At 39.9% G+C, this 15,000-nt stretch overlaps 2 protein-coding genes and 1 pseudogene across 2 annotated transcripts in view; 1 reads left to right on the plus strand and 2 right to left on the minus strand.

The window, feature by feature from the left end:
* Positions 1–7,075, minus strand: part of LOC138043219 (GPI ethanolamine phosphate transferase 1-like) — an 8,517-nt gene extending 1,442 nt beyond the window's left edge. Inside the window, exons 1-5 of the mRNA XM_068889379.1 lie at positions 6,723–7,075; positions 5,324–5,614; positions 2,374–2,739; positions 650–829; positions 1–282 (exon numbers count right to left, since the gene is read on the minus strand). The exon at positions 1–282 is cut by the window's left edge and continues 1,442 nt beyond it. Of these exons, the coding sequence (XP_068745480.1) occupies positions 1–282; positions 650–829; positions 2,374–2,739; positions 5,324–5,614; positions 6,723–7,071 (1,468 nt within the window). The 5' untranslated portion in view covers positions 7,072–7,075. The remainder of the gene's footprint in view (positions 283–649; positions 830–2,373; positions 2,740–5,323; positions 5,615–6,722) is intronic.
* A 362-nt stretch (positions 7,076–7,437) lies between these two features.
* LOC138043220 (heat shock protein 70 A1-like) lies at positions 7,438–9,621 on the plus strand. Its single transcript, XM_068889380.1, has one exon. It carries the CDS (start codon positions 7,495–7,497, stop codon positions 9,391–9,393), a length of 1,899 nt encoding a protein of 632 aa, XP_068745481.1. The 5' UTR covers positions 7,438–7,494; the 3' UTR covers positions 9,394–9,621.
* A 1,593-nt stretch (positions 9,622–11,214) lies between these two features.
* Positions 11,215–15,000, minus strand: part of LOC138040315 (GPI ethanolamine phosphate transferase 1-like) — a 9,159-nt pseudogene continuing 5,373 nt past the window's right edge.

The following is a 15,000-nucleotide window of genomic DNA, read 5'->3' on the forward strand; positions in this document are numbered from 1 at the left end:
TGGCTGCCTTCACCAGCGGATCTTTTGGTTTATGTTTTGCTTCAGGCATTTCTTTCAATACGTCACTGTGATCCTCAATAATTTGAAGCACAATACACAATATCCAGCCAAGGAAACCAAGAGTAACAACAATATTTAAAAAGACGCGATCATAATTCTGATAATAATTAAGTCCTTCTAATGCAAGCTCTATAAGTTCTTTGCTCTGGCTAATGGCTTCTTTACTCTGGTTGTTTCGCATAAATTCTTTAATGTCACGAATCAATCCCGTTCTTTTGGCACCTGAAAAGGTAAAAAAATCACAATGAAAACGATCTTAAATCTAGCAATAATAACCCTCATAGATGGAGTTTGGTACACTAGAGATGAAATCTGGATAGCAAGAGGGCTTTTAAAAGAGAACACCACCACCCCACCCCCCTCCCCCCCCCCCAAAAAAAAATACAAAAATAAATGCTAAACAATCAATTTTTTTAAAAGTCAGAATAACGCATTTTTTAATGAATGGTCAGAAAATGAAACACACAGGACCATTGGAGTGGTCTTGTAGTACAGTACTTTGGAAAAGCTTTCAAAAATCCTTTCCTTGTAGCTGGGAATAAAACCACCTGAGAATAACTAAAATATATTGTGATTCTGTAAATCTCACCTGACAACTGAGTGAAAGGGCGAAACAACAGAGATGTCTCTTTTCTGAACATTTCTTTTACTTCATACTGAGCAAGAATTTGTTGTGCATTCATGAACAGGTTTTCTGCCACGTACTGCTCTGTGTTATTCAGATATGCCACAGGTAAAATGCCCACTGAGTTCAATGGAAATGAAACGCCTAAAAACAAATTCCATATTTAGACTGTGTCACTCAGTGACAAGACTGAAATAAGATTAAACAAGCCCCTGTAAGTGTTGAAACTTCATACAAGAGCATTGCCCTTTGAAGTTGACTGAGTGGTTGGCAAGACCATGTTGAATCCAAGCTTTCAGCTTGCTTTAGGGACGCTCACACCAGTGTCAACAATTCTGAGGGAATGTTTCTGAGAACAATTAACTCTAAAACATTATTTCATCTAAAGACAATGTCACGGTGCCATACAAAAAAAAAACAATTATTATTGTTTACATGATGCACTTGTTAATTTGATGTAGTAGGTTACTAGCCATCTTATATTCAGTGACCCCCAATTTGTATTGAAGGAAAGTGCTTAGAATGCTAAGATTCATGTAAAACGATGTTCTGAGTTTAAAAAAATCTTAAGAGTGGATTCACAGCCACCTTTGCAGTAAAAGTGACTTTGAATCTGAGTTTTTTTCAAACTTTGCAGATAATCTTATATTAGCCTGCTAATCACTATCCTGCAACAAATATTGGGGGTTACTGAGATCGTTTAAAGATACATGGTGCTTTTAGACGGCTCTTTAGTTTTTGTGATAACCTATCATGTCACATTACATGTCCATGGGAAAGGGGGGTGTGATGGGTGCATCTGCATCCCCCACAGGCTGCGGAGGTCCACTTTTTTGGTGACCAATGATTTTTAAAAAGTGACTTGATTGAGCTTGGCGCACTACTGAAATACCATGATGATCATCACTGTTGTCATGGGTTGCTGCAACAAACCAAGTCCAACTTGAATAATACAGATTTTCAACTTTCTTTTTTGTTCTTTTATGGTGACATCTCTAAAACTGTAAAATACATACATAAAGTAGTTTCTGCCCCCAAAAAAATCCATTTTGAAGCTCAAAAGTCTGAATAATATCCACGTTTTTAAGTTTGCTTTTGGCTGCCTGTTTTTTTTTTTTATCATACTGACTTCAAAAAGAACAAAATGCAGTCTCAGCAGACACCACTTTTTCAAAATTTCCCAGGGAAGCAGACCCCTGGACCCCCCTAGAGGCTTGCACCTCTGACGCTCGTTTGGTCCATCTCCTTGTCCGATCACACCCTCCCACAAAAACCCTGCCTACAGGTCTGCATTAATAAGTTCACCTTGTTAAGCAATGACCAGTGTTTCATATGGCATCATGACATTGTCTTCACATGAAACAATGTTGTAGTCTACATGTAGGTAATCATTCCCTCAGAATTGTTGAAACTTGAAAGACTGAATCAACTCCCTAAAAGGCCAAGCTTTTACATTCACATTTTCTTTTCATTTTTTTTTCCTAAGGATACAACTTTGTACTTAATATGGAATCACAAGTTAGCTTGAACTGAGCACATTTACATCAATGCACCAAAACTGCTTAAAATGAAAAGAAAAAAGACCTAAAAATTCTAAAATAACTTGATCTAGCCATAAGCCTTTAAATCTTAATTTGTCATTATTTGTTATTTCTAACATGGGCTGTCTCCTCAAATCAACAACCTACCAATCAAAGAAGTCATCAATGGTGCAATATCAGCTTGATTGACATCATTTCTATGCAAATGCTCCAGCTTCCATTCATACATCTCAGCTGGTATATCATGCATACCATACTGAGGAGATGAGGGTCCCTTTATACCAGCTCCCCAAGCCACAAGTGGCGTCAGTGTCTCGTGAGGATGTCCTGTCCCATGGGACCCCCAATTGGTCATACCGTGATCAGCTGTCACAACATAAGCTGTCAGACCATCATGACCATAAAATTTCTCAATGAGTTTCTCTATTTCTTGAATCCCTTTGTCCACAACACCAATGTTTTTCAAATATTCTGTTGAGGTAGGTCTGTGGGCATGACCATTGGTGTCAATTCCTGGATAAAATTATTTTTTAAAAGGAAAAGAGAAGCTTTTACCCTTACAATACTGAAGTACATGAAAGAAGCTTGGTGTTTGCCACAGGGCAACAGAAGTACATGTATCTATCCATTAACGCTGTATCTCAAACATTGGCAGAAGCCAAAGACAATTTCCCATTAACCCATTGACTCCTGGGAGCCTGTAACATATTTTACTCTGTCTAATGCCAGACGATTTTACTTTGGAACTGGAGGTATCCAAGCATATTTGAGTTGTCAATGGGTTAATTAAGCAGTCAAAGCCTATGTCCCCTCCACTAAGGGTTAACCTATTACCCCATTGGAGTGAGACATAATAGATTTTACTGTGTCTAACGGTTCAGGAGTCAATGGCTTAGCAACCTCTACCTCCACTCAACCCACTGACGGCTAGAAGTGAGGCTTAAAGGGCCACCGACAACCACAAGTCTTTGCGGGCGTGCAAGCTATCGGCGCCATTTTCTGTAATACAGAAACTAGTATTTCTTGAAAAGTCAAATTCCATCGCCTCATCGTCGTGTTTTGGATGCCCAGTAGCTTCAAACTTTGTTAATATTTTCCTTAATGTTTAAATATTGTATTTTTGGCATTATTTGGGTGTTGTGTTCGTGTTAAAAGCGAAATGAAAACTGTGAAGAAAGGTCGTCTGCCGAGGAAGGAAAAGCGCCATGTTATTTGGCTCACTAACCTTCAACCTTAAGATTATGGAATGAAAGGAGGAAGGCGTTTGGATTAAAAAACAAATCAAACAGCGAATTCGTAGAAGTTCTTCTTCACGGGATGATGTTGAAAACCACGAGTTCAGAGGATTGCCCGGATGATAACAACACCAAAGGCGCGCAAAGGACACTGGTTGTCGGTGGCCCTTTAATAGATTTTACTCTGTCTAATGCCAGACAATTTTACTTGTCAGCGGGGGGCGGTTCAAGAGTCAACTGGTTTAACAAAACCACTAACATATTTTTGGTTTTCAACATAAGTACTACCCTGGGTGCCACAGGTTTTTCTTGCTCAGTTTCCAGTGTTGGTCACGTCTCTATTGTGACCTGCGCGAAAAACCTCTGGAGCAGAGCATGATTTCTTTGAGAACGCCAAGCCAATGACAAGCCAGTTTAAATCTACCTAGTCCAGAATCTGGACTAGAATGCTAATTGGCTCCTAACAACCTCCCAAGGGTTTTCTAATCTAACAGACACGGTGATTGGCTTCTAAGAATAGAGAAAGCCTGTAAAATGTTTGTCACTTGATGAGGTGATGATGGAGATGGCAGCCTTCGATGTTGGTGTTTGTTTCGTGGGCTGAAAGATTTGTAAATGATCAAGTTCTGGACAAAGCCATAACAAAAGTTCTCGAAACATTCGACGGTGTTGAAAACTTTAGCGCCAAGCAAAGGGATGAAATTGTGAATTTTATTCGCTGCAAGGATGTTTTGCCAGTTTTACCAACGGGATTCGGGAAACCATTGTTATTTCAATTAATTCCTGGACTCTGTGTTGACCAAATGATATATCAGAGAACCTCCATCTAGAGTTGGGTTATCTAAATGCCTCGACAAAGAAGCGACTTAAAGACATCAACATTACATATCAAAAGAGCATTGGCAAAGGACGAACTGAACTCCAGACATTCAAGGAAGATAGGGACTGACCATGGCCATAAACCAAAACACAATGAAGAAGTCAGAAGAACGAGTGAAGCAATTTAAGGCAAAAGCAAAAAAAAAGCCTCCAAAGAGCATAACAATGTGCTATGAAACACAGAAAAAAGTAAACAAAGCCTTTTAAAGCCAGCTATCTCACTGATACAAGGCAAAGGGTTAGAGGCATTCAAAAACAAAATGATCAAGACTGTGCCTGGGTCAAACCTTTAAAAGCCGAAGATCACTCGCTTCTACCACCAATAAACATATTGGTCGAGTCTAGAATTATATTGGTGCAAAAGCGTGAGGCCATAAGGTCACATTCACATTACTGCTGAGAAAATCAACACCAAGAAAGTAAAAGCATTATTATCGAGACAAACTATTTTCTTGGAAGAAAAAATATCACACAGCAGTATGGGACAAAACTATTGCTAAATGGATCCTACAAGAACTGCCTAAAAGAGGCGTCCATTCAAATATGTTCCGGTACTCAAGAGAGCATAATTATGACAAAGGCAATGGAAACCAGACCGCATTTAAGGGAGTCATGTAGGCCTGTCAACCCCATTTAACACATGTCTTAACGTGCCAATCCATGTGGTCACAGTGGGAGATTGCTTGCCGCGATTGGTTTAAATGTACTCCAATAAAATTGATCAAAGTTCAGTGAGAATGGTGAATGAAACCACTCTGTACCAGAGGTTTTTTCTCACGGCTTTGCCGCTCTTGCCGTTGGCCTTCGGCCGCCGAAGCAAAGCAAAGAATTTCCGTCTGCTGCGCACGAGGAAAAAACCTCTAGTACCCAGGGTACATAAGTACACATGTACTTCTATTAAAGGTGGTCATGAAGGCACTCAATAGTTCTATGAGAACAATGAGTCTATTCTTGTTACACTACATGTAATTACAAGACCTTACCCAAAAGGTGCAGGAAAAATACAATTTGATCTTGCAGAAGCATCTGTCTTAAAGTGTCATTATTTCTTGCAGATCCAAAAAACTGTTGAACCTTTTCAAACACCCAAGTATCAAGCTTAGAGGCATCTTCATCACCAAAATCCTCAGCAACAGTCTTGTACATTGATGTGAAGACGTGATCCCCACTGGCTCCCTTTGAAAACATTGGTAAAATGTCAGGGCTTCCCCAGGCCCATGTAGTGCGACTTTCATTAAAAGTAGAATCAAACTCCACTGGGTTTTCTTTCCATCCTAGGAAAATAATCAAGAAATGATTACTTTGTTTGGCATGTTTCAATCCCTCAGACAATCGTACATATGTATAATGAAAATGTTCCAGATAATGTAGTTAGACTTTCACCTAAAAATGTGCCTTTCAATAAATGTACACACAGTTTGATGTGAGCGGTCAATATATCAGTTGAAGGGTCACATCAGCAGACATTGACCCTTGTGGCAATTTTGATTACAAAAAACGTTTTCTGCTTTTGATATTATGGGTACAAATACAGTGTAATGTAAAATCCAGAATGGTAAAAAATCTGATTCTGACCAGCTAATGAGTTCATCAACTTGTCAGGTGTTGGCCAAAATGTTTTACTTGTTGAAAAGTGCTTACCTGTCTGGTGATGAGTCAGTTGTATTTATAGCTTAGTGCTTGTGCCAACACGTTAGTTGTGTGAGCCAACATGTTGGTTGGGTTAAGGTCTTACCCATTGGTCGTACGTTGGTTTCAAAGTAAACAAATTTCATTGATCACCGGTATATTGTTTGTATACAACGTGTAGTATACTGACAAACACAACAGTTGACTGCTCATACTTGATTTACAGAACTTTGTAAGTTAATTTATAATTAACGTACTTTCGCTACTTGCTCCGAACACAAAGTTAGGATCCATGGACTAAATAGTTAATAATACATTGTCTAACACTTCGAATTCATCCACCTATTAAAGATAATTCTTGGCATTATTACATGTATCTCAGAAGGATGACGGAGAGAGTGACAAATAGACCTCTTTAGCTTGCACATTTTGTTTTCCCATTTCAGACCACGTGATGTTACTCTAGGGAAAACGTTCTTTCAAATGCCGTCCTATGCACGTAAATATGTACGCATAACTTATGAAAGAACAAAAGGAAAATTCCCTTGAGAACATCACGTGGTCTGAAATGGGAAAACAAAACGTAACAGCTAAAGAGGTCTATTGCGCGCAATCGCAATCAATCCAAATCTATAGTCACAAACATTGTTAGCATCTATTTTTGCAGTAATTAGAGCGGATCTTAACGATTTATGTCCAAATTCTCCATTTCTTGAGCCTTTTCATACGGGAGTCTTCATTCTAAATACCCACCTTTGGCCACTGCACTTACATCTTCATAAAACCCAGCAATAAGAGCGACATGTCCAGGACGAGACTCTGTTGGAACTCTAGTGTGTGATACACCCCAGCTTGCTTTTTTCTCCACCAAATCTCTCAGATAAGGTGCACGGGTCTCACCGTGTTCATCAAGTTCAAACAACTTGTCAGCCCTTAAACCGTCGGCTACGAATAGGACCAGCCTTTTTGCCGGTGGTTTCAGCTTTGATTTATAAGGCGTCATGCCATGGACAAGAGGAGACGTAAAGTAAATGTCGAAAATAGACGCTAAATAGATAATATGAACCAATATACCAAGGGCTAACAACCTTTCCGCCGCCATTTTGAAATAATGAACAGCCGCTGACAAGTAGGGGTTTTTGGAAGGCTCAGAGAGTACCTGGGTGGATTGGTACAGAGAGAAAATTCGCGAAAAAACGAGAAGGGTGTAGATTTATCTTCGCAGTTCCACTGCTACCCAAAACCAGTTCTGATGTAAGAAAGCATTCTAGAAAAACAAATTCTAGAACATTCAGGAGTTTACTTCCCCGAAATAAAAGCAAAGTCATCACTTTTTTTGGACAAACATCATGATATAGGCATATATTATTTCGGGAAATATGATGTAATAGAACCCCTGTTTACAGGTATAAATACGGGCCGTTTTCTGGAAGCTGAAAAATCATTTTGCTGAAACTCATCTCAAACTACAACAAGAAGATTACTGAGGAGAAGAAGAAGAAGGGATTCATCACAACATTTAAAGATGCCAGTCAAGTTAGCTCCCGCCATTGGAATCGACCTCGGAACAACTTATTCTTGTGTTGGTGTATTTCAACATGGTAAAGTTGAGATTATTGCTAATGATCAAGGCAATCGAACAACGCCTAGTTATGTTGCCTTCACTGATACGGAGCGCTTAATCGGAGACGCAGCCAAGAACCAAGCTTCCCTCAATCCAAGTGCCACAATCTTTGATGCAAAGAGACTCATCGGCAGGAAGTTTGACGATCCTACAGTGCAGTCTGATCGCAAGAACTGGCCTTTCCAAGTCATAAATGAATCTGGCAAACCCAAAATCCGCCTAAAGAGCAAGGGATCTTGGAAGACGTTTACCCCAGAGGAAATCAGCGCCATGGTGCTCACAAAGATGAAAGAGACTGCCGAAGCCTACTTAGGAGAGACAGTGAAGGATGCGGTCATTACGGTACCCGCTTATTTCAATGATTCACAGAGACAGGCCACTAAAGATGCTGGAATGATAGCAGGACTGAATGTTAAACGAATTATCAATGAACCTACAGCTGCTGCTCTTGCTTATGGTTTGGACAAAAACCCTCAAGGCGAAAAGAACGTTCTGATATTCGACCTGGGCGGAGGAACATTTGATGTTTCCGTACTGACAATCGATGAAGGATCGCTCTTCGAAGTTCGCTCAACAGCAGGCGACACACATCTCGGTGGAGAAGATTTCGACAACCGTTTGGTGGATCACTTTGTGGCCGAGTTCAAGCGCAAGTTCAGAAAAGATCTTAAAGGAAACTCTAGAGCCTTACGCCGCCTAAGGACAGCTTGCGAACGAGCCAAGCGATCCCTATCGTCAAGCACACAAGCCAGCATTGAGGTGGATTCACTGGCCGACGGAATTGATTTTTACACCAAAATCACGCGCGCTAAATTTGAAGAAATTTGTCACGATCTTTTCAGTTCCTGCCTGAGGCCAGTGGAAAAGGCGCTTCGAGATGCTAAGCTTGAAAAATCCCAGATACACGAGGTGGTACTAGTTGGAGGTTCCACAAGAATCCCAAGGGTGCAGCAGCTTCTGGAGGAGTTCTTCAGTGGGAAAAAGTTGAACAAAACCATTAATCCCGACGAGGCAGTAGCATATGGAGCTGCAGTCCAGGCTGCCATTTTATCCGGGGACCAAAGTGCTGAGATCAAAGATGTTTTATTGCTTGATGTTGCTCCATTGAGCCTTGGTATTGAGACCGCGGGTGGAGTGATGACAGCATTGATTGAACGCAACACTCGCATTCCAACCAAGACTTCAAAGGAGTTCACCACCTACTCAGATAATCAACCAGCCGTGACTATTCAAGTTTACGAAGGAGAGCGAGCTATGACCAAAGATAACAGCCTCATGGGACGGTTCGAGCTGACAGGAATCCCGCCGGCACCGCGTGGCGTACCCAAAATTGAAGTCTCCTTTGATATTGACGCCAATGGAATCCTCAACGTGTCCGCCAAAGATAAGAGCACTGGAAGAACCAATGCAATCACCATCACCAATGATACGGGAAGATTGCCGAAAGCTGAAATAGATCGGATGGTGAATGAAGCTGAGAAATACAAGGAAGAAGATCAAATGCAGCGCGATAGGATTTCTGCCAAGAACAGTTTGGAAAGCTATGTTTACAGCGTGAAACAAGCAGCAGATGATCCACATGTACAAAACAAGCTCAATACTGCTGATTTGGAAACAGTTAAAACCAAGACACAAGAGGTAATTGCTTGGTTAGAAAGGAATACAATAGCAGCGAAAGAAGAATACGAAGAAAAACAGAGAGATCTGCAGCAAGTGTGTTCTCCTATTATGGCCAAGTTACATGGACAGCAAAGTTCTGAAAATGTCGAAAATGGACCAACAGTGGAAGAAGTTGATTGAAATCACGATAGACACTTGCAAAAGCAGTAAACTTTGACGATAGCTCATTTTCTTTTAGTCGGAAAAATAAGACATTTGTAAGAACTCTCCAAGCTAATAAGCTTATAAAAATAAACCTTTAGCGCAGAAACAGTATGTATGATGAATAAGAACTCGAGGTAGTTGGAACACCTTGTTTTGATAATAATTTGGTACTATACTTACATTTCGCACAATAAAACAAGTCAATATCCGTGTCAAAAGATCTCATGAATTTAACCGTTTTAAGATGCGGGAAATCCTCTCACTGCATTGCCTAAAAGCAGATATATGACATATTTATTCGGTTTCCCCCAATGCATGCCACGATACTGATGCTCTGAATATGGGGGTATATGGTTGCTATTAAACGTGGTGATTTTAACCGTTTTTCGGGACAACCAGTTTTGCCAAACACCATCCTCCTCAGGCTCTGCGTCTATTCAAATGCCCATTGCCTCACCAATTGCGCGTCACGCAAACTTATCCAGAGTTTTCTCTTTGTAAACTGTTTTCAGTAAGTTGGTGAAGTGGAGGTAAATACTCACCAACAAAGAGAAGAGTAATTGCTTTCGTTTTCACCGCACACGCTAAATAACTAACGAACCAATGAATGACCTTGTGACTATTTTATTGCTGGTATATACCACATAGGAATATTATTTAGAAAAGACAAATGCGAGGGCAAATTATCATTCTCAAAGGCAATAACTTTTCCCGTTTTGCCCCTCCTTTTAACGCCAGAACCGTCAAGTACATGAGAGGGTACGAACGTCAACAAGTGATCAACCTGAACTTTCTTCAAACACAAAAATCAGACTAAAAGTGAAATTTGATCTCTATTCGTTAGTTCAACACACCACATGCGGACTCTCTTCAACATAAACCGTAAGAACAGAAGAATCTCTAAAACTCAAACGACTCCTTGTAGTAAAATCACCAAGAAAAACTGTGTGACTTATAACAGTTTATAAAGGGCGAAACACTGCTTCATAGGCGATGTGGACACAATGGTGAAATTGGTGGGGGGTCCTGTGCTACTCGGTTCATCTAAAGTTCTCCATTCACCAATTTTCTCAAATCCCATAATATATCTTGTTTACCCCCCCCCCCCCCCCAAAAAAAAAAAAAAAAAAAAATTGTCTTAAACATTGTTTGCAATTTCTGCGAACACAATCGAAAACAATGCCAATGCAAACTTTTTTCTTTTTTTTTTGGGGGGGGGGGGGGGGGCGTATAAAACTTTTACAGTTTGTCATAAATCTACATTGAGGCTGATAGTTTTCCATTAAAATTACAAAGCACTGAGAATACAGAACTGCAACGTTCTTTCCAAGGTGTTCCTGAATCCTATCACTAGATGCCACCAAAACCATTCGTCTCTGTTCTTGACCTTTTGCACCCGTTATGGGACATACCTACGCAAAAGGGATACCTTGGGTACCAGATACCAGTGTTAACCGCAGACCTGCAATTAGGTCGAAGAACCGATCATACATCAGTTAGCATTTTAGTGATTGTGTTGAGTGAAACTAAGATACTGTTAGGTTTCAAAGTTAAAAGAAAAAGTCACTTTATTTAACGTCGGTAGTTCCTTCAGCTACGAAGCTGGTATCAACGGCGCCGACGGTGCGCACTTTACCCCGCCCACTCCCCCACCCCCTCCCTCTGTCACAGTCAGTGCTCTGTTTTACGGGTCTTTAAAGCTACAGCTGCATGGGTCAGTGGAAAGAAAATGGGAATGCTCTGTGGTAACTTGCCTCGACGGTAGCATGAAGCAAAAGAAGTGAAGTCTCACACTAATTTGAATCTTTCCTTGTTTTATTGAAGTCACATTTTAAGATGTTTAACTTCATGCAATTTTACGCCAAAGGAGAAGGCGGTCTTGGTAGATGGCACGCGAGACCCACCGTTTCTGTCGCCAAACACACGGGAAACATCAAATTAACACTTACAGAGGTTATCGCATACCAGGGAACACCTTCTTCGTTGGAAGGAGATAAAGCGGAGGCACTCATTTGAGTGAACTAAAGAGAAGTTTCTGTGTAGCGCCACAAAAATAGACCACTTTCATAAATGGCGACCGATTTGATATTCTATTGTATTTATGTTAATTGAACCTACTGGCCTAATTTTGGTTAACATATTCTTTTGAATTTTGTGCATTGCAGCGAGGCTAGAAAGGATCATCAGTATTAAAACAAAAGAATATAATGAAAAAGGTCTATTCTCTATTTTCGAATTCCCCATAACACACTTTGTTTGCCCCCCAAATTTTGCATAAACCATCGTTTTCAAATGCTCTTGGGAATATGCAGTGTCCCTAAGAGCATTTGAAAACAATAGTTTATGCAAAATTTGGGGGGCAAACAAAGTGCATTATGGGGAATTCGAAAATAGAGAATTGACTGAAAAAGCACTGTGAAAGATATGGTTTCACAACGGATGAATTCAAACCAGCTGAATCATGCAAGAGGAAAAAATATGTTATCCTTGCTCAGGAACCCATGACCCGAAGCCTACAACTCCTATTCTAGGCCTATGTCACGGCATTTTTACTGACCGATTCGGTGATTGGTCATCAGGCTCCTGTGGGAGTCTCATTCGCGGAAAATTCAATCTAAAAATAAATCGGTCTGTGAAAATGCCGTGACACGAACACAATGGAGTTGTGGGCTCCGGGTCATGGGTTCCTGCCTTGCTTCAAAAATCTGTAGATAAAAAGGAAGAGGTTACAAGTGATGTTTGGTCCCTAAAAACAATGACGCCCCTGGCGTTCCACTAGGAGTGTCCGGCTTCACTTCTCAAATACAGTGGCATCCAAAATTAGCCATTAAGTAAGGTTTGTCTCATGTTTCTAGTAACCTCCATGGCAATGTGATGCGCGCATGCCTTGCAACTTTTAAAGTAAATTAAAAATTCCCAAAAACAGACCTTAAACTGAATTTGCTAATTAAGGCGAAAGTTTTGGACCAAGCTCTCATTTTCGAAATATATTCTAGCAGTCGTTGTCTCAACTTATTAGGGAGCTTACGAAACGACGACGCCGACGGCAACGACGACGCTACAAAACAATAGGTTTCGTGAGCAAAAACAATGGCTCTGCACGTGCGTTTTACATTTTGGTACATTTCTTTGCCGTCATCTCCAAAATGACGACGTGAAATGACCAAATTCAAGGTTCTTTGGAGGACGTTAGCACATGACGATGAATTTTCAGTTTTCTCTCTACGCTTCCAACTCACTCACACTAGTTTAATTCCTCGACAGTTACTACACATTTTTAACGCGAAACGACATGAATTAGTTTCGTAGGGATATGAATAACGCGAACTCGTATTTTAAAATGAAGTCCTCGTTGCCGTCGCCGTCCTCGTGTCGTAAGTTCCCTATTTACATCCCAAGTCGGCCGCAACAAAGGATAGCATGGGTCAAATTTCAAGTTGGTTGACGGAAACGATGTCAACGCTGAATTTCGTTCATATTTCCCTACTTTCTTTGTTGTCCTAACGTTTCGATCTACGCTATGTAGTGCAAACGTTGCCATTTTTGCTAATACCCTTTTTTCTTTATTTTTAGAGGCCGCGAACAGCCGAAACTGTACATTGAAATACAGAAGCTACCACGTGATCGCTTTACAATGAAGGGCAAACCGTTAAGAATGAAGCAAACTGGATAACTCTGTAATTTCTTGTCCTATATTTGTGTTTGCTGTGGCAAGATTTAAAATTTAAAATTCGACGTTTGAGCCAGGCGTCAAGAAAGGCACTTGTTTTCAGGTTTGCTCAATGGTTTTGCCCCTCATTGTAGACTGCGAAAATACAATTATGAAGTTCTTTTTTGCTCACCATTGGAAATGCACGACAGTCATAGTCGCCGTAAAGATTACACAAAGCGAACACGCACAAACTCACTGCACGAACACGAACACTTCAAACATTCATGAGTACAGAGACTTGAACTCGTACTGAAGTAAATATATCCGACCGGCAGAAAAAGATTAAAGTTCCTCCCTACTGAGAAACAAAAATTCCTTCTAGAACGTCCTGCCCAATATGACAGTGTCCGGGGGTGCCTGGTCTTTAAGCGGAATCTTGTAAAATCCTAATTTTGTATAGAAGTCCAGTGCGTCACTGTTTGTGGTGGCAATTTCACAGTGTACACCTGTGCAATCCTCTGCTTTCAAAGCGGAAAGAACACAAGCCAATAAACGCTTACCCAGACCAAGATCCTACCACAGGAGGAAAAAAAAACAAAGCATTTTGAGTGCATATTGTAAACTTGTACCTACAACAGGCCCCTGTCAACACTTACACAGCTAACCAATCCCCACAACTAACTTTCTTCGATGGCTCAAGTACGAGATAGTTCCTTATCAATATGAAATCTCGCCATTAATCGGCAAATGCCTTAGCAACTAACAATGGGTAAGAACAAAACACAGGTCACAGGTCGCAAGTCGCGGCCCATTGTTTTACCAATACAGAAACACCCTAACCATTTACCAATGCTAACATTAGGCCTAAGGTTAGCTTTAGCGAATGTTTAGGATTCTCGTGACATGTGACCTGTGTTTTGTACCTGCCTACTAGCAATCTACAAGTTTAAAAAGGGCCCTTTTCTAGCAATAAACGGCCACCGAAGGTAGAGTTTTGGAATTCGTGGTATCTGGTTGCCTTCAAATTTTCGTCTTGGCGTTAGAAATGCAGGGAGTCATAAAAATCGACTATAGATCAATAACATCAGGGCGGATACTATCGTATAGGGATAACCCCCTCTGGTATCTCTCCCTTTCATTGTACTGAATGAATAAAGTTGGTATTGATTAAGAAAATAACACAAACAGCGGGAATAAACATTGTATTCCAACGCATTATTTATATAGAACCTGTTGACTAGCATACGAAACGTCAAGTTCTATATAAAAAATGCGTTGGAATACAATGTTTATCACCGCTGTTTGTGTTATTTTCTTAATCAAACTAGGATGGCTTAAGAACAAGAGTTATACGATAACGTTGGTATTATTATTATTATTATTATTTTTATTATTATTATTATTATTATTATATTATTATTATTATTATTATTATTATTATTATTCTTTTTTTGAAGTTTTAAAACAGAGAAATACTTAATTGCTTGTAAATTTATAGTTCTTACCTTTTGGAGATATTTTAATGTTTGTAAATATTTTTATTATTATTATTATTATTATTATTATTATTATTATTATTATTATTATTATTATTATCATTATTATAAATCGTACTGTAAAAGTCCGCAGTCCCATGAATGAAACTCTTTAAAGGGCAAGCAGTAAAATGAACTGCCACCGCGGTCCGCAGCACCGTAGTCGATGAATGAAAATTGTTCAAGGGCAAAACGATCTCGTGAAAAGTGTAGTTAACCAAACCGCAAAATGAAAGCTAAAATTTTACGAGAGTGCTTAAGCTTAAAGGGGCAGTGTCATGGGATGGCATGCGCAGTATTTTCACACACACACATTTTAACACACGTTAATGTTTTTGCTTTTTCTGTTTAAGTCAAGACTAAATACGGCTTTAGAATAGAAATAAAATGCATATT

The sequence above is a fragment of the Montipora capricornis genome, chromosome 3 (genome assembly GCF_036669925.1).
Source record: "Montipora capricornis isolate CH-2021 chromosome 3, ASM3666992v2, whole genome shotgun sequence".
NCBI lineage: Eukaryota > Metazoa > Cnidaria > Anthozoa > Scleractinia > Acroporidae > Montipora > Montipora capricornis.

Excerpts from the sequence above, each read along its gene's own strand:
- LOC138043220 (XM_068889380.1), top strand. The coding sequence starts at position 7,495 with ATGCCAGTCAAGTTAGCTCCCGCCATTGGAATCGACCTCGGAACAACT.